The 19,749-nt window shown below is 40.4% G+C and overlaps 1 protein-coding gene and 1 long non-coding RNA gene across 2 annotated transcripts in view; one reads left to right on the top strand and one right to left on the bottom strand.

Moving 5' to 3' along the window:
- Window positions 1-19,749, bottom strand: part of FER1L6 (fer-1 like family member 6) — a 193,180-nt gene that overhangs the window by 19,857 nt on the left and 153,574 nt on the right. Inside the window, exons 33-37 of the mRNA XM_032758498.2 lie at window positions 17,917-18,087; window positions 9,144-9,304; window positions 5,720-5,862; window positions 3,395-3,483; window positions 2,872-2,970 (exon numbers count right to left, since the gene is read on the bottom strand). Of these exons, the coding sequence (XP_032614389.1) occupies window positions 2,872-2,970; window positions 3,395-3,483; window positions 5,720-5,862; window positions 9,144-9,304; window positions 17,917-18,087 (663 nt within the window). The remainder of the gene's footprint in view (window positions 1-2,871; window positions 2,971-3,394; window positions 3,484-5,719; window positions 5,863-9,143; window positions 9,305-17,916; window positions 18,088-19,749) is intronic.
- On the top strand, window positions 172-19,701 carry LOC131384291 (uncharacterized). Its single transcript, XR_009214989.1, has 3 exons — window positions 172-235; window positions 3,199-3,291; window positions 19,580-19,701. It is a non-coding gene; the product is annotated as an uncharacterized LOC131384291 (long non-coding RNA).

The raw sequence follows: 19,749 nt of genomic DNA, 5'->3' as shown, positions 1-19,749 counted from the left end.
CTCTATACTTGAGTGTTAGAACAAGATTACCCACTATACTGAGGACTCTGAAATTGGGCTGGTATAGACTTGTGTTATCAGACCTGTGCCATCAGACTATAATTGGTCCCCTCCTCCCTGGTTCTAGGCCTAGAAAGCCCAGCAGGCCTGGATTGGCGTGGCATGGAGGGTGGGAGGGCTGCCTGCACCCATCTGGATTCCACCTCTGACTGTACCACTTACTGTGCAGCCATAGGTAGGTTATCTACCCTCCCTGTGCCTTTGTTTCATCTGTACACTGGAAGCAATTATAGCACCTAGTTTATAGGGTTGTTCTGAATAATCACATGAGATGATGCCTAAATGTACCTTGGACATTCCAAATTATCTATCATGTTCTTTCGTCTTAGTATTATCTGGTCTTCCTCCTCCATCCGCAGCATAATGTAAGTTACAATTAGTACATTTACCCCTACTACTTGGTCAATGGTGAATTAATTGAGAAAATAAGTACTTTTTATTCAAACTAGTCGATAATTTCAAACCGTGTGCTTTCTGAAAGCAGACATCCTTCCTTCCCAGGGCAGGGAGGAGGGGAGTGAAGGCCTTTCTCTTCACAGAGGAGTGTCACCACTCAGGGTATGGGCCCAATTATTTAGCTAAAGATGGTGTTCACTCAACCAATACATTTGTGGGTCTGTTCTGAGGCAATGAGAGAGCTTGACGCCAGGGGAGTGTTAGGGAGCAAACAGAGATGGTCCTTGCTTCATGGAGTTATAGTCGTAGGGGAAAGGGGAGAGAGGGATATGAGTGAGTGGCAGAAGTCACTAGACAGAGGTGTGCAAAGGCCCCGTGGAAGAAGAAATAAGGATGCAGCCTTAGAAGGTCTTTCTTCTTAGTTCTTTCTTGCAGAGAGCAAGGGGGCATGTGCTATGAAATGAGGCTGGAGAGAGAGAGGCAGGGGCTAGTTATTTGGGATATTTTAGGATGTATTAAGGATTTGAATCTCTGTTCAGAGAAAATGAGATGTCATTGAAGGGTTTTAAGACAGGACTGACATGATCAGATTGTGTTTTGAAAAGATAGCTTATGTTTAAACATAGAGAACAAACTACTGGAGGGCAAGAATGAACATGGAGAGGCCAGTTTGGATGGCATTGGTATTGCTGTGGTCCCACCCAGCAAGAGATGATGGAGGAAAAGACATTGGTGGGATGTGGCAAAGATGGAGAGGATGAACAGTGCTGATGGCCACTTGGGAGGTGAAATGGACAAGCTCTGACAGCACATTAGAAATGCGGAAGTCAGTGAGCAAAGGGTATGTAGATTTGGGGTTCTCAGCCCAATGGGTGATGGTGCCAGTCACTGAGATAAGAAACCGTAGAGAAGAAACGGTGTTGTAGGATTGCTTTTGTTTTAGACTTGTTCAGTTTGAGGTGCTGCCTTTGAGGAATCTACACATTGGGAACAGGAGTTGTCAAGAATGGAAATTAAAAGGTGACAACTGAAGCCATTGGTTATTTGAACTACTTGATTCAAGTGAAGTGTTAGTTGAAAACGACAGAGAGACAAAATAGTGGGAGATGAGAAGTTGGCCCAGGACAATGCTATGAGCTATTTAACTGTTAGACGGCAGAAAATGAGCTTTCGAAGGACATGGACAAGAAGTGATCAAGAGGATAAGAGAAAAAACAGATACATGTGTTGCTACAGAAGTTAAGGCAAGAAGGTGTTTCAAAAAGAAGAGATGCTTAGATGTGACAAATGCTCCTCAGACAAATGCAATAAGATAAGGATTTATTTTTAAAAACATAAGACCATTAGATTTAGCAAAATGGAGAGCACTGTCACTTTGGTGAGACCTGCTTTGGTGGCATATTGGGGAGAAAGCCAGACTGGAGGTGGCTGAGAAGCAAGTGGGAGGGAAGGAGACAGAGAGTGAACAAACGTCGCCTTCATCACATTTTCCAGAAGGTCAGCTTCTGGAAGTCTCAACCCGAACTCTCCCAGAATCCTTCCGTATTTCAAGCCATGGTAAAATACCTATTTACAGGATACATTAATATTTCCTAAACTGGTGATGAGACAGCAATTTCAGAGGCTCTTAAGTCTGCTTGTTAAAAGCTTATTCATTTTGTGTCATACTCCTTCTATTTCTCCTGCTTTGTAAAACTTTAACTCACTTCTATATTTTTATTGTGAAAAAAATGAGAATTTTGAACCACCGGATATGGTATGTCTGCAAATCATTGATAACGTACATTCTGGAGACAGAATGCTTCCTGTTTTGGTAAGGCAAAGAGATATTAGCATAAGGCGGAGATAGGTTTTAGTTAATGTGCAGATTTAAATCACCTTTTTTCTGATGCCGTACCACCTCATCCCTTTCCCTGACTAGTGGCCAAAAGGAAGCAGAGCCAAGATGTAAAAGAGATATAGAGATATAAAATGCTTCCCTGGGTCTTAAGTTGTATCTTTTTTAAATCAATACCACTAGCAAACAGGAAGTTCTAAATTTTAGCTTTCACATTAGCTTTACAATCTGCTCAACATATTAATCGTTCATTAACAGCACCACATCACTCTGCTTCCTTCTGTTTAAAGGTAGATGTATGACAAATGTCACTGAATAAGTTTAGGTATCCAACGTTTAACTGAAAGATGTATATGTAATAAGATTTCCTCATAAAAATATTTTTATAAGCTAATAATTTTTAGCAAAATGACCAAATAAGAAATATTAGACAAAGAAAGTGGCCTTATCTAACAAAGTAAGATGGCTCCTTTTGTGGGCTGTGGGTTTAATATCCTCCATGAGGCATAGATTTGGTTAGGGTTTGAAAAGGTGAGGAGGGAAGGAAAAGGGAAGTTGGAGTTTGTTGATAACCTTACCCTTTCACATAAATATCACTTGATTTTTGGCCTGTGAAGATATTCTCATCCTCTAAAATGACATCTTCAGTGTTCCAGATGGTCACTCTTAATTCATATCTGGGATGGGAGAAGGAAGCATTAGGTCGATGACCTTGAAAGCTGAGTCAGTTGGTGTCTGTGTGGTTCTAGCATTGCCTTTGGTCTATAAGTTTCCTAAAGTTTGCCAAGTTCAGGAATATCAACACTTAGGGGCTTGGTTCTGTCAGAACCAAGTATCCCAGCTGGAGACCTTAGAACCATCAAGGACATGAATTCCTCTAAGCAGGTCTTCCTTCTATTAACCAGCATTTTTCAGATGAAGAACTGGAAACTCAGAAGCCCCTCCCTTAAGACAGGGGCCACCACCAGCTCCTGCAAAACTGCCAGGTGGATAGTGAGGTATGATGATCAGGTAACCCATCAGACACCAGATAAAATGTCATGATTCTTTCATTCGCTACCCTGGTCTCTTCCCCTAAAGCTGGGGCTACAGCTGACATACCCTTTGGGTCGCCTTGGAGAGATGTCAACAGGAGGTCCAGGTTGAGGCATATCCTTGGGAAACATGTCCACCCACATCTGCAGGCGGCCCTTGTTAAGAAAAAAATATCTTCTTTAGCTTTGGGAGGGGGCTGTGGGACATGGGTAATTGATAATTCATGGTTTTATAAGATCCCTTTAGTAGAAATAGGTGTTAAGTATAGCTTGGTAGTTTTATAGATGTCTATTTAGCATATCTGTTGACAAAAAAGTATATATATATATATATACACATACATATATGTGTATATGTATATATATTTAGGAATTAGAGCATAAATTAAGAGTAGGTGAAGGGTGAGCAAACCTTTATTGAGCATCAACTAGGGGGTAGACATAATACTATCTATACACTTCACACACATTATCTTATGAACTCTTGCAACATCCCCACGAGGTAGATGTTATTATTCCTGTTTGACAGAGGAAAAACATTTTGCCCATGCTTAATAGACAATATGTAGCAGAGTCTGGATTCAACCCTTGTATGTTGACCCCAGAGACCTTGCTCTTTCTGCAAACTCCTAAGGATTAAAAAGATGATAATCCCATCTGTCACAAATATCATGCTTCAATGTACCTTCACATTATCTCTGTTAATGTTCACCCCAGCCAGGATTCTGTTCTATACATAAAGAAACTAAGCTCAGAGAAGTCAACAAAGTTTATCTGAAGTTCTGTGGCTAAGTGGCAGAACAGAGCCTCCCATCCATTGCCTTGAACTCCATACACCAGATTTGACCCTGGTATAAGAGATATAAGAGATTTAAGACCCATGTGAGGAGAAGCCCTGTGGATTCCATGCTCAGCTCTGTTGTATACACTCTAAGAATGCTGTCAGCTCAGGCAAGAAGGGAGGAAGGGATGATGGGTCAGGAGTGGATTTTATAAGAATGAGGTGGGGCTCCACCAGAGCATGAAGAAGATGCAGGATTTGGATGAGGAAGGGGCTTTGGCTAGAAAACAATGGCTCTTCAGAGGAAGAGAAAATGTAAGTAAAGGTTTAGCATTTGGGAAGAAAACAAATTGAACAGAGAAAAGTGGGATGATTTATTTTCTAAAGACACATTAATATTCACCCTTAATCAAAAAGCCACATCTGACCAGCCAAATGAAGGATCCTAGTAACCAGATGATTTCAAACACCTGGCAGTGAATTTCAGGAAACAATCATAAGCTTCTACATCTGATAATGGTTTACCCTCTCAACACGCTCCTCCACACATGCAATCACTAGGTCTATATCCCAGTAACTCTGGGATAGCAGGGTGAGTGTTCCCGACCCGTTATAATCAAACTCACATGATTTGCCCGTCACACAGTGAGTGAGTCCAGAGCTGGGACAGAAGCTGGCTTGGGGTGTGAACCTGGCATGGGCCAGGGATGCACATTGCCTGGGCTAAACCCCATCTCTACTACTACTCACCTCTATTACTCCCCATCTGAGTAATTCAGAGCAAATTAATTGAGCTCTCTGAACCTCAATTTCCTCATTGTAAAAGTGAGGATCATAATAAGCCCATCATGAGGCTGCATTAAGGAATAAGAGGAAGGTATCACTCACTCCCCTGTTTAGGAAAATCCTGGCGTGTGTTCCTTGTACCAGCTTGATTATTAACAGTGCCCTCGTTCACTCCCAAATGGCCCTAGTTTGGATAAACAATTCTATGGTCATCCTAAATAGTTGAGATAATTTACATAAAGGTCCTAGTACACGGAAGGCTCTTCACAAAGTTTCTCTTGTCTTCCCTTCTGACACCTAGCCCAGCTCTCTAAGTATTTAGAGAGCGTCTTCTTGCCAGTTCTTTAAGGTAACCTACCACCTATTGCTTCTCTGGGAAAATTGTGTGTTTGTGTGTTATTACTAGGCTGTGTGGTTACAGATAGATTTTGGACAAAGTCCTGGGAATACCCCGTGGGTTAAGTTTTTCAAATGTCCAATATTCTTCCAAAAGAGTTTGGTAACTCAAATCATAAAAAGCAGTACTAAGTTGAACACTGACTCCAGGGCAGGGCTTCTCAAATTCAGCATTATTGACATTTTAGGCTGGATAATTCCCTGTTGGAGGGAAGCTGTCCTGTGTTTTCTAGGATGTTTAATTTAGCAGCATCCTTGGCCTCTACCCACTATATGCCAGTAGCAACCCCACCTACTTGTGACAACAAAAAATGATTCCAGACATTGCTAAATGTACCTGAGGGAAGGTCAAAATTGTTCCCGGATGAAAACCATTACTCTACAGTACACAAGATTAACTTTTAGGGCCAGAAAAGTCTTGCCCACTACCTGCTCCATTCCTGGCTTATCCTTGTGGTACAGTGGCCGAGTTTCTATGTGTTCGGGAACCAGCCTACACCCGACTTCCGGGATATCCTCCCAAGAGTGTAAAACCTTGAGGGCCAGGTGTTCATAAGACTCCACTGTCTCATCTGCAGGAAAGAAAGACAAAGAAACTTGTCAGATGTGTGTTCCTGCAAGGAGGAGACAGTGATGGGCTGCCACATGCATTTTTAAACACTTACAGGCTTTTAAAAATGTATCAAGGGGCTGGGTGCAGTGGTTCATACCTGTAATCCCAGCACTTTGGGAGGCCAAGGTGGGTGGATCACTTGAGGTCAGGAGTTCAAGACCAGCCTGGCCAAAATGGCGAAACCCTGTCTCTACTAAAAATACAAAAAATTCGCCAGGCGTGGTGGCGGGTGCCTGTAATCCCAGCTACTCAGGAGGCTGAGGCAGGAGAATTGCTTGAACCTGGGAGGCAGAGGTTGCAGTGAGCCGAGATCGCGCCACTGCACTCCGGCCTGAGTGACAGAGCAGGGACTCTGTCTCAAAATAAATAAATAAATAAATGTACTAAGGAATAGGGAAAGAAAAACAGACAGAAAAAGAAAAAAGTAAGGATGGAAAGAGGTGGAGATAGAAGGGAAGGGGAAAGAGATGGAAAGTTTAGAGAGAGGGAAATGAGACTAGTTCACAAGAGGACCCAGAGAGCAGTCTTAGTCCTGGAGTAGGGGTTCCACCCACCTCCTAAAGATCTACAGATCATAAACATGGCTTCAAGGTACTGGAGAGGGTACATTTTTGGAGGTGCAAAACTGTTTGCTAACATACTGTGACAGGACGTGGAAAATCAGGGTGGCCCTGAGCGAGGTGGTGAAATGGGCACAATGTCCATCCGTAGAGATGTCTTTTGTTTTCTCACGGTTGCTTTAGATTTCTCTCCTACCAACACCCACCCACAGGAAATGTCCTCTCATCTGCCATTCTATCAAAGAAGGTTATTCATGATAAAAACTACAGGTGGAAGTGATACGCACAAAACAAGACAAAAATTGTTGAATAAAATATTGAGAAAGTTTAGAATGGCCTAATATGATATAGGAAAATTGAACTTGTCTTTAAAAAAATGGGGCCACAATGCCCCATTTTGCATGGTATGATTGTGATTATATATTGCATGCCTGTATAAAAATGTTTTATCCCATAAATATAAATATCTATTATGTACCCACAAAAATTAATAAAGGGGCCACAAAAAATTTCCCAATAATTACAATCAGTAAAAGTTGATAGAGACAAACAAGAAATCAATGAATAAATCTTTGTTAATCTTATGAACATAATTTCAGACTTCTAGTGGGCAAAAAAGTGGTAATTGTTTACTCATGTAGAATATTGACCAAAGAACTAAGTTGGCTTAATAGAGTATATTGTGAATAAATATTTTTCTCAATATATCATTAATGTCCTATCTAAATATCAACAATCTGCATGTAAGAACCTTCAATGGGTTTCTGGGCTTGAAATAACAAGGTAAAGGAAATCTTGGTATCAAAGTGGTAGGGGTCAACATAGTGTCAAACCATCCTATGTATGGCTCAGTACTTTTGATGCAGTGATCTCATGCCCTTAACTGGGCTCATTGCATCAAAAGTACTGAACCATACATAGGACACTTTAAAGCATCAAAGGCATGAGCGCGTGATATGGTTTTGGTCTGTGTCCCTGCCTAAATCTTATGTCAAACTGTAATCCCCAGTGTTGGAGATAGGGGCTGGTGGGAAGGTGACTGGATCATGGGGGCGGTTTCTCACAGATGGTTTAGCACAATCCCGCTAGTGCTGTTCTCGTGATAGACTTCTCACAAGATCTGACTGTTTAAAAATGTGTAGCACTGCCAGGCGTGGTGGCTCACACCTGTAATCCCAGCACTTTGGAAGGTCAAGGCGGGAAGATCACCTGAGGTCAGGAGTTCAAGACCAGCCTGGCCAACATGGTGAAACTGCAACTCTACTAAAAATACAAAAATTAGTCAGATGTGATGGCACATGCCTGTAATCCCAGATACCCGGGAGGTGGAGGTTGCAGTGAGCCTAGATCATGCCACCACACTCCAGCCTGGGCGACAGAATGAGATTCCATCTCAAAAAAAAAAAAAAGTGTAGCACTTCCCCACTTTCTCTCTTCATCCTGCTCTGGCCATGTGAGTGCCCTGCTGGCTCCCTGTTTGCCTTCCACCAAGACTGCAAGTTTCCTGAGGCCTCCCCAGAAGCCAAGCAGATGCTACCATGCTTCCTATAGAGCCTGCAGAACCATGAGCCAATTAAACCCCATTTCTTTATAAATTACACAGTCTCAGGCATTTCTTCATAGCAATGCAAGAACAGACTAACACAGTGTGACAGTACGAGAATTCTTCTGTATCATTAAATTAAATGTGATTTTTTTCCCTCACCCTAAATGTATGGAAGCCTCTCTGGGATCTTTGTGTTACGTCCCATGATGTTCATGTGGAAAATCTACGACTTGGTGTTAAAATAGGATAGTTATTTGTATAACATTTATAGGGGTAATTTGGGTTGTGTTCAGTTATTTATGCTATATAATATTCACTTTAAGACTATTGGCCCACCCTCTGCCACAACAATTTTACTTCTGTGACCTATACTATAGAAATATCAGAAACACACAAAAATATGTGTAAGGAAGTTCATTATAGCATTGTCACTACGAAAAAAAAAGAATGCAACGTAAGTAAATGGCATAGCCATAAAAAGGCATATCATCACTGATCATTTCAAAGAACAAAGGAGAATCATTATAATCTATTGGAAATTTTAAGAGCTGGGCACAAAACTATATGCATATTTATAATTCTGTAAAAATGTGATATATTCTCAAGTCACAGACAAGTGCAAGAAAATATGCCAGCAAGCAGCATGGTTGTATCTGAACTTGGGGATTATGAGTGATATTCATTATTCTCCTTACTTTTCCACACTTTCTACTATAAGCATGCATTACTTTTTTTTGTTCGTTTGTTTTTTAGACTGAGTCCCACTGTGTTGTCCAGGCTGGAGTGCAGTGGCACAATCTCTGGTCACTGCAACTTCCACCTCCTGAGTGCAAGTGATTCTTGTGCCTCAGCCTCCCCAGTAGCTGGGATTACAGGTACCCAACACCACGCATGGCTAATTTTTGTATTTTTAGTAGAGATGGGGGTTTCACCATGTTGGCCAGGCTGGTCTTGAACTCCTCACCTCAAGTGATCCGCCCGCCTCGGCCTCCCATATTGCTGGGATTACAGACGTGAGCCACCGTGCCCGGCCACATTACTTTTATAATTAGATGTCCCATAGCCACAAATATCACTAGAATCAGGATTTTCAAAAGAAGAGCAACACCAGCAGGATATTTTGTAGGGAGTTACCAGTGTCCTCTTCAGTGAAGACAGTTTTTCCGGAAAAGACTTGGTTTCCTATCTGTATTTTCCCAGGGCGAAAGTAGGGTCCATCCAGCTTGTTGTCTTTGCAGAGCTTGGTGAGGATTTCGGTGGGTTTGGACGTGTCTCTCCAGGCATTGTATCCTTCTCTGAAAAGTGGAGGGAGAACACACTTTGAGGTCCCCACTGAAGGAACCACCCAGTATGATCCATTTCACTTGCTATTCTATGTACCCGGGGCTAGGGGTTTTGTTTTCTCTCTTTTCTGGCCAAACACAGCTTGCCTGAAAGGTGAGACTTCTGAGTAGCTTAACGGAAAAATCCTTTGAAGGTAGCTTTTTTTGTTTTTGTTTTTTTAAGTAATGTACTTTTCATTTTTTTTTTAATTGAAGTGAAATTCACATAACAAAATTAACCATTTAAAAGTTGATCAATTTAGTAGCATTTAGGATATTCACAATGAGGTACAACCATCACCTCTGTCTAGTTCCAAAAAGTTTCATCATCCCAAAAGAAAACCCTGTACCCAGAAAGCAGTAACTCCTCTTTCCCACCCCCCAGAGGCTTTGGCAATCACCAATCTCCTTTCTGTCTCTATGCATTTCTTTGCAGGTTATATTTGTTTAGTTTTATTAAGTCCCTAGCAGAACAGCCACTCGGCTGCTGCTTATTCCAAGAGAAAAGCCTAACTCATCCTTTCAAGGTCTCTGCTTCATCCCTCCCTTCTCCCTACCCCACCACCCCACCAAAATCATAGTATATATCCATGTCACAGATAGAGTCTTGATGTGTTGTTTCTCTAATCAGTGATAAGTTTTTAAATCTCCCCAACCTATTCTTTCCTTAAAAACTAGCTGTTTGGTTAAAATTATTAACTTGCAGTGCAGCACTCCCTACAAGCCAGGACCAAGATAAGCTTGATGTCTCTGCTCATTGGGACACTAGGTTCATCAGAATTTAAACAAATCAACATGGCTTATAAAATGGAGCTATCAAGTAGTTTTCCCACATTATGCCAGAGAATCCTGAAAAGGTCATCCAAGCCAGTTCCAGAGCGACACACAGGCCTTCCCAGAAATAGGCATGCTTGTCTTGTTTTAAAAACTTTTCAGTGAATAAAGGTTGCAAGTCCCCAAACAACTATACTGCTCCCTGGCAGGTCAGCCAGGAAATTCTTCTGAACAAAAGATGTACCATTTGCCTGTGGTTTCCTTCCCCAGTTTCAGACTGAGAACAGCTAATCACTGTCTGAATGGAATTCTCTCAGGCACTTGGAAAGCTGTGTCAATCCCCCAAGAGGCATATGGTTCCACCAGAGCCTGAAAACTAAACGGGCTCTCTAGGCTCTGGGAAGAACAGACCAGAAAGAGAGACTGTATGAAATCATTCCAAGAAGGATATAGGCACCCAGAGTCTGTTACAGTGTAAGTTGGCACAACCCTCTGGAGGGCCATTGGGGCATATGTATTAAAAGTCCCAAAATGTGCATTCCTGTTAATGGAGCAGTCCACCTTGATGCATAAATATTAAGTGAATTATCAGAGAGGTGTGCCGTGGCTTCAGGAAGGCAAATTGGTTTTACCATCTTATAATGCCTATGATTGAATACTATAGATATATTGAAATAAAGATTATAAAGAATATCTAATGACATACAATGCTTGGGATATAAGGGTAAGTACAACAAGCAGGTTACAAAACTGCATGGATAGTAGAGTCCAGTTAGGGAGAAAATAGCATGGAACATATTGAAAATGAAATACTACACAGTAATTTTTACATGAGTGGAATAATTTGAGAGTGATTTTGTACTTTCTGTGTTTTCTAATTTCAATGAGTGTCTTATATTTAATAAAGATATTTTTAAAATTACGCCATACTCTTAATTTTTTGAAGCTATCAGATACAATATGCTTTTTAAAAAAATAAAGTGGTAGTCTATATTTTAAAATTAACCAGCATTCAAAATATTTGTAAAAAGTGAGAGTTTGGGGGAGGGAGACAGAGGAACACCCTATACACACAAGATCAGGTGGGCAATCACAGTACCTGGTTTTAACATGATATTAAGCAAAGAGGCACTAAGGAGGGTAAGAAAGACAGTCTTGAATTGCCTATCCACTCCTACCCCATCCCCTGGCAGTGGCCCTGTGGCATGGAGAGAGGATCTGTGCACTTAGGGAAGGAAGAGCACAATATTGTGAGACTTTGGATTGGAACTCAGTGCTACCCTGTCACAGCAGAAAGAAACACCAGACACAACTCAGAACTCAGCTGGTGCCCATGCAAGAAGCATTTAGACCAGCCCTAGCTACAGGCAAATTGTCCATCCCAGCTGTTGGAACCTGAGTTGAGTTTCAGCAAGCTCCGCCACCATGGGCTAAAGCACTCTGGGATCCTAAATAAACATGAAAGACAGTCCTGGCCACAGGGACTGAAATTCCTGTGCAAATCCTACTGCTATGCTGAGCTTGGAGCCAGTGGACTTGGGGTGCACATGACGTAGTGGGATACCAGCTGGGGCGGCCATGGGAGTGCTCGCACCACCTCTCCCCTAATCCCAGGCAGCACAGCTCACAGGCCCAGGAGAGACTCCTTCCTTCTGCTTGAGGAGAGGAAGACCAGAGGATTTTGTCTTGCACCTTGAATACCAGCTCAGCTACAGTCAATACAGCACAAGGCAGAGTCTTGAGGCCTCCATTCCAAGCCCCAGCTCCCAGACATTTCTAGACATAAACTGGGCCAGGAGGGAACCTGATGCCTTGAGGGGAAGGACCCAGAACTAGCAGGATTTATTTCCTGCTGACTAAAGAGCCCTTGGGTTTTGAATAATCAGCAGTGAGAGCCAGGTAGTACTTGCCATGGGCCTTGGGTAAAACTCAGAGCAGTGCTGGCTTCAGGTGTGACCCAGCACATTTTCATCTATGGTAGTGATAGAAAGAGATTGCTTCTGCTTGACAAAGGGACAGAGAAGAGCAACGGGGACTTTGTCTTGCAGCTTGGGCACCAGCCCAGACATCATGGGGTAGAGAACCAAGTGGGCTCCTGGGGACCCTGATTCTAGGCCTTGGCCCCAGATGGCATTTTTGGACCTGCCCTAAGCCAGAGGGCAGCCCATTGCCCTGAAAGGAGAGACACAAGCCAGGCAGCATTCACCACAAGTGAACGTTGGCAGTAGCCAGGCAGTACTCACCATGGGCCTGGGGCAGTGGTGGCCATGGGGAGAGACCCCTCTGCTTGAGGAAAAGGGAAGGATTTTATCTTGTGGTTTGGGTGCCAGTTCAGCCACAGTAGAATAGAGCAGCAGGTAGATTCCTAAGATTCCTAACTTCAGCCCTTGGCTCCCAGATGGCATCTCCAGACCCATCTGGGGCTAGGGGCCTGGGGGGCAGGACAGAAGCCTGGCTGGGTTTGCCACCCATTGACTGAAGAACCCCTGGGCTTTGAGTGAACATAGGTGGTAGCCAGGCAGCGGTCACTGCAGGCCTTGGGCAAGACGTAGTGCTGTGTTCATGGCCACATGGGTGTGTGTGTCTCCCCTCCCCTAGCTCCAGGGGAGAAAGATAAACCCCATTTGTTTGGGGAAAAGAGAGGAGAACAAGAGTCTCTCCCTGTAATCCCGGGAACTCTCCTGGATCTTACCCAAGACCATCCAGGCAATATCTCTACAAGTCTGCAGGAGCCACAGTATTACTGTGCTTAGAGTGTCCCCTAATGCAGATATGGCTGCAATGACCAAATATTTAGATTATAATACCCAAGTCCCTTCAAATATTTGGAAAGCCTTCCCAAAAAGGATGGGTACAAACAAGCCCAGACTGCAAAGACTACAATAAATACCTAAGTCTTCAATGCCCAGACACTGATGAATATCCACAAGCATCAGGGCCATCCAGGAAAACATGATCTCACCAAAAGAACTAAATAAGGCACCAGTGACCAATCCAGGAGAGTCAGAGATATGTTTCCTTTCAGACAGAGAATTCAAAATAGTTGAATTAAGGAAGCTCAATAAAATTCAAGATAACACAAAGAAGGAATTCAGAATCCTATCGGATAAATTTAACAGAGATTAAAGTGATTAAAAGGAATCGAACAAATTATAGAGCTGAAAAATGCAACAGACATACTGAAGAATGCACCAGAGTCTCTTAACAGCAGAATTAATCAAGCAGAAGAATTTGTGAGCTTGAAGATAGAACTATTTGAAAATACACAGTCGGAGGGAATGGAAAAGAATGAAGCATGCCTACAAGATCTAGGAAATAGCCTTCAAGAGGCAAATCTAAGAGTTACTGGCCTTAAAGAGGAGGTAGAGAGAGAGAGAGAGATCAGAGTAGAAAGTTTATTCAAAGGGATAATAACAAACCAAGGGAAAGATATCAATATTCAAGTACAAGAAGGTTATAGAACACCAAGCAGATTTAATCCAAATAAGACTACCTCAAGACATTTAATAATCAAACTCCCAAAGGTCGAGGATAAATTAGGGATCCCAAAAGCAGCAAGAGAAAAGAAACAAACAACATACAAAGGAGTTCCAATATGTCTGGCAGCAGACTTCTCAGTGGAAACCTTATAGGCCAGGAGAGAGTAGCATGACACATTTAAAGTACTGAAGGAAAAAAAACTTTTAGCTTAGAATAGTATATCTAGGAAAAGTATTCTTTAAATATGAAGGAGAAATAAAAGCAGGGAGACAAAGTTAAAATACAGAGTTTTCATCAGTTTTATTTTTGCTTGTTATTTTTGTTTATGCAGTTAGTATTATCAGCTTAAAACCATGCGCTATATTATTTTCAAGCCTCATGGTAACTTCAAATAAGAAAACATACAACAGATACACAAAAAATAAAAAAGCAAGAAATTAAAACATACCACCAGAGAAAATCACCTTCACTAAAAGGAAGACAAGAAGGAAGACTAGACAGCAAAAACAATCAAAACAAATTTTAAAATGGAAGAAGTCCTTACTTAACAATAACATTGAATATAAATGGACTAACCTCTCCAATCAAAAGACACAGAGTGGCTGCATGGATAAAAACACAAGACCCAATAATCCATTGCCTACAAAAAACATACTTTACCTATAAAAATACACATAGACTAAAAATAAAGGATTAAAAAAAGACATAGCATGCAAATGGAATATAAAAAAACAGGAGTAGGTATACTGATTATAAGACAACATAGGTTTCAAGACAAGAACTATAAAAAGAGGTGAAGAAGGTCATTATATAATGATAAAGGGGTCAATTCAGTAATAGGATATAACAGTTGCATACACACACACCCAACCGTGGAGCACCCAGATATATAAAGCAAAGAGCTAAAGAGAGAGATACACCCCGATACAATAATAGCTGGAGATTTCAACACCCAACTTTCAGCACTGGGCAGGTCATCCAGACAGGACACCAACCAAGAAACATTGGACATAATTGGCCCTATAGACCAAATGGACCTGATAGATGTTTACAGAACATTTCATGCAACAGCTGCAGAATACACATTCTTCTCCTCAGCACATGGAACATTCTCAAGGATAGACCACACATTAGGCCACAAAACAAGTCTTTAAAATTTTTTTAAATTGAAATTGTATCAAGTATCTTCTGTGACCACAATGGAATAAAACTCAAAATCAATAACAACAGAATTTTGGAAACTATACAAACACATGGAAATTAAACAATATGCTCCTGAATGGCCAGTGAGACAATGAAGAAATCAAGAAAGAAATTTAAAATTTCTTGAAACAAATGAAAATGGAAACATAATGTACCAACACTTATGGGACACAATGAAAGTAGTACTAAGAAGAAAGTTTATAGCAATAAGCACCCACATCAAAAAAGTAGAAAAACTTCAAATAAATAATGTAACAATGTATCTTAATGAATTAGAAAATCAAGAGCAAACCAAACCCAAAATTAGTAGAAAAAGAGATAATAAAGATCAGAGCATAAATAAATGAAATTGAAATGATAAAAATGAAAAGATTAACAAAATGAAAAGTTGGTTTTTCAAAAAAAACAAAATTGGCAACTCTTTAGCTAGGCTAAGAAAAATGGGAGAACTCCTAAATAAATAAAATTACAGATGAAAAAGGAGACATTACAACCAATACTGCAGAAATTCAAATGATTATTAGAGGCTACTAATGATATGTTAGAAATAAATTAGAAAATTTGGAAATTAGCAAATAAATTGGAAAACCTAGAAAAAATAAATTCCTAGAAACATACAACCTATCAAGATTGAACCATGAAGAAGTTCAAAACCTGAATAGATCAATATCAAGTAATGAAATTGAAGCTGTAATAAAAAGTCTCCTAGCAAAGAAAAGCCCAGGATCCAAGGCTTCACTGCTGATTTTTTACCAAACATTTAAAGAACTAATACCAATCTGAAAAACAGAGAAAAAGGATATACTTCTGAAGTCATTTTACAATGCCAGTATTACCCCAAAACCAAAACCAGTCAAAGACACATCACAAAATGAAAACTATAGGCCAAGATCCCTGGTGAACACTGATGCAAAAATGTTCAAGAAAAATTTTCAACAAAATACTAGCAAACCAAATTCAACATCATGTTAAAATGATCATTCATCATGATCAAGTGGAATTTATTCCAGGGATGTAATGATCATTTGACATGCACAATCAGTCAGTGTGATACATCATTATCAACAGAATGAAGGACACAAACCATATGATCATTTCAATTGACACTTAAAAAGCATTTGATGAAATTCAACATTCCTTCATAACTTAAGAAACCCTCAAAAAAGTGAGTATAGAAGGGACATAGCTCAACACAATAAAAAACATACACAACAGACCCACAGCTAGGATCATACTGAATCGGGAAAACTGAAAGGCTTTCCTCTAAGATCTGAAACAAAACAAGGATGCCTACTTTCACCACTGTTATTCAACATAGAACTGGAAGTCCTAGCTAGAGCAATCAGATAAGACAAAGAAATAAAGGGCATCCAAATTGGAAAGGAAGAAGTTATCCTTGTGGGTAGATAATGTGATCTTATATTTAAAAAAAAAAAAAAAAAAAAAACTAAAGATTTCACAAGAAAACCATTAGAATGGATAAATTCAGTAAAGTTGCAGGATACAAAATCAAGGTACAAAAATCAGTAGCATTTCTGTATGCCAACAGTGAACAATGTGAAAAAGAAATCAAGAAAGTAGTCCCATTTACAATAGCTACAAATAAAATACCCAGGAATAAACTTTGAGACAGAAAAAATCTCTACAATGAAAACTGTAAAACATTGGTGCAAGAAATTGAAGAGCATACAAAAAACCAGAGACATATTCCATGTTCATGGATTGGAAGAATCAGTATTGTTAAAATGTCCATACTACCCAAAGCAATCTACAGATTAAGTGAAATCTCTATCAAAGTACCAATGACGTTCGTCATAGAAATAGAAAAAAAAATCCTAAAATTTACATGGAACCACAAAAGACACAGAATAGCCAAAGCTATTCTAAGCAAAAAGAACAAAAGTGGAGGAATCATATTACCTGATTTCAAATTATGCTACAGAGCTATAGTAACCAGAAGAGCATGCATGGTACTGGCATAACAACAAACACATAAATCAACGGATCAGAATAAAGAACCCAGAAATAAATCTATTCATCTACAGTGAACTCATTTTCAAAAAAGATGCCAAAAAGATATATCGGAGAAAGGGGAGTCTCTTCAATAAATGGTGCTGGGAAAACTGGATATCCATATGCAGAAGAATGAAAGTAGATCCCTATGTCTCACCATATGCAAAAATAAAATCAAAATGAATTAAAGACATTAGGTTAAGTAAAATAAACCAGGCACAGAAAGACAAACTTTGCATGTTCTCACTTAAACACTTGAACTCATGGAGATAGAGAGTGGATAATGGTTAATGAGTACAAAAATATATTTAGATAGAATAAGGCATAGTATCTGATAGCACAACAGGGCAACTATAGTCAATAATTTATTGTCTATTTTAAAATAACTAAGAGAGTATAATTGGATGTTTATAATATAAAGAAAGAATAAATATTTGAGGTGATGGATATCTCATTTACCCTGATATGATTATTATGCATTATACTCCTGTATCAAAATATGTCATATACCCCATATATATGTATACATGCATACATATGTCATATACCCCATATGTGTATATATATATATATATACACACACATGTACACATCTATGTACCCACAAAAATTAAAAATACATTTGAAAAAAGAGTGGAAGTTGGGTCAGTTCTTCATTTGTAAAATGTGGACAACACCTCAAAGGGTGGTTCAGAAAACTCAATGAGATACTCCATATAAAGTGCTTTGTTATCAAAAGTACATGAGTGTTATAATTAGCTTGGACACTGGCATTTATATTATATTAATATTCTTCTTCTAGCATTATTCTCCACCAGGGGAACCCTATTTCAAGGCACATCTCTGACTGAGTGAACACATACATTTAGCTCTTGACTCTTGAAGAACCTGCCCTTGGTTCTCAGTCAGAGCTGCCTCCTCAGTCACGATGATTCTCAAATGCACTGAACAGAGTCTTCCCAAGCCAGCTCTGCTGATGTGGAGCCCATTTGAGACATTAAAGCTGAGCCTGGTCTGGCCTTCCTAGAGATGGACAACTGGGATGCAGAATCTGGAGCCCTGAAGCCTGCAACAGCTTCAGAATACCAAGTGTCTCCCGGGGAGAAAGAACTTACATCTCATACTGGCTCTGCAAGCCACAGATGGCTCGGTGTTTGCTGTAGAAGCGGTTCTCCAGGTCGATCTTGGTCTCACCAATAAGGTCATCTGTGCCAATCATGTCATGGTCATAGATCAGGATGGAGAGCAGGGACTCTTTTGGGAATGTGGCTTGGATCTCAAATGACCTGCAGTCCAAGCAGAGACTTCAAGAGTCAGTAACATTTGGTGACACAGGGAACCATTCCCAGCTTCATTTTTAGCTAGCCCGCTATTCATGTGAACTCATTAAACACTCAGCACCTCAGTTAATACTTAGCAGATATTTGTTTGGTTTAATTTTTCATTGCAGTACAAACAATTTTCAATTTTGTTATCAATTTCAAATAGCCAATAATCTCCCCTTTTCATGGGCCACATCTTGTAGTCTTCAACTAGGGTGACAGCATGATGGAGAGGAAAAACTTTGGATTTTGGTTTCAAACAGGACTGATTTTTAATTTTGGTTTTGAATCTGCAACTTCCTGATTGTAAAACTTTGGGAAAGTTATTTAATTCCTCTTAGCCTCCATATTATAAACGAGTATATATGTCTTCTTTACAATTTAGCATGGGGTTTAAATGCAGTATTGTTTCTATAAAACACATATTTTACTTTCAAGCATTCAACTGGTGCCAAATATATTGCCATTCCCCTTCCCCTCCATTGTTGCTTCATCAACAAGTACTAGCTACATGTATTTTAAATGAAAACTTTATCAAGGATGAAAAATTATAAAAACATAGAATTGCAAGACCAAAGCGTTGTCTCTACAAGACTATGAGCCCCTTGAGAATAGGGACCTGCCCTTTTTTTTTTTTTTTTTTTTTTTTTTGGTCTCTGCATTGCTGGAGCCTACACTTGACCTGCAGAAAGTGCACACAAAATAAATGTTTCCATGAACCGTAAGAGATCTCAGAAATCACCATATCCAATCCCTTCATTTTACAGATAAGGAAATTGAAATCTAGAGAACACTAGCAACTTGCCCAAGATCATCAATCAGGCCAATCTGAGATAAGTGCCAGGTTCCTAATTCCTAACTCAGTGCTCCTTCCATGAAACCACACCAACGCAAGGTGTCTCAAGGAACATTAATGCTGTCCAATTTTCTGTGATGATAAATTACCCAATGCTACTGCATCGGGACTGGTACTTGAAAATTAAATGTTAAGCAAAACTCTTGAGTTATAGGGAAATGCCTTCCTGAAAACAAAATCAAGGACACAGCAGTATTCTCCAGCTGTGTAGACTGTCTGCTCTGGTACAGGATGAGCTGGGCTGGGAGAGATGGACAAAGAGGAGGGGGAGGAAGGAGAATGCGAGCCCATTATTTCCCTGCATGTCCACAGGGCTGTCTGGGCTGCTGCCCTCATGGTCAGATCCACTTAGCCCTGACACTTACTCCCCAGTGAAGCAGGCACAGCAACTGCAGCATGCCCAAGCCAATTAACCCTCCTCAGAGAGAAAAAAGCAGAGACGCTGGACAGCTCCAGTGACTGTAATTGACAGAAGTGGCTGTAGCAGGCCAGGGATATGGTTGTGTGGGAAAGAAATCCATATGTCTTCCATCTGAAGGCATAGTATTTCCTGCCTGAGCTCCAAGATTTACATTCTAAACTGTAATTGATACTCTGCAGGTGCATCACAAGGAAGCCTCCAGCCACGTGCCCCTGAGCCGTCACCATTACTGTCACTGGAAGGACTTATTAAGGACTTAACTGCTGCTGGCAACCATGACAGAAGACTTAATCACCCTGGCCCATCTCCCCAAGCTGTGGGTCCATATATTAATCTCACCTAAATTTTA

The sequence above is a fragment of the Hylobates moloch genome, unplaced genomic scaffold (assembly GCF_009828535.3).
Source record: "Hylobates moloch isolate HMO894 unplaced genomic scaffold, HMol_V3 SCAFFOLD_9, whole genome shotgun sequence".
In the NCBI taxonomy this organism is placed as follows: domain Eukaryota; kingdom Metazoa; phylum Chordata; class Mammalia; order Primates; family Hylobatidae; genus Hylobates; species Hylobates moloch.
The sequence above is the reverse complement of the archived record's forward strand: the minus strand, read 5'-3'. Positions and strand labels throughout refer to the sequence as shown.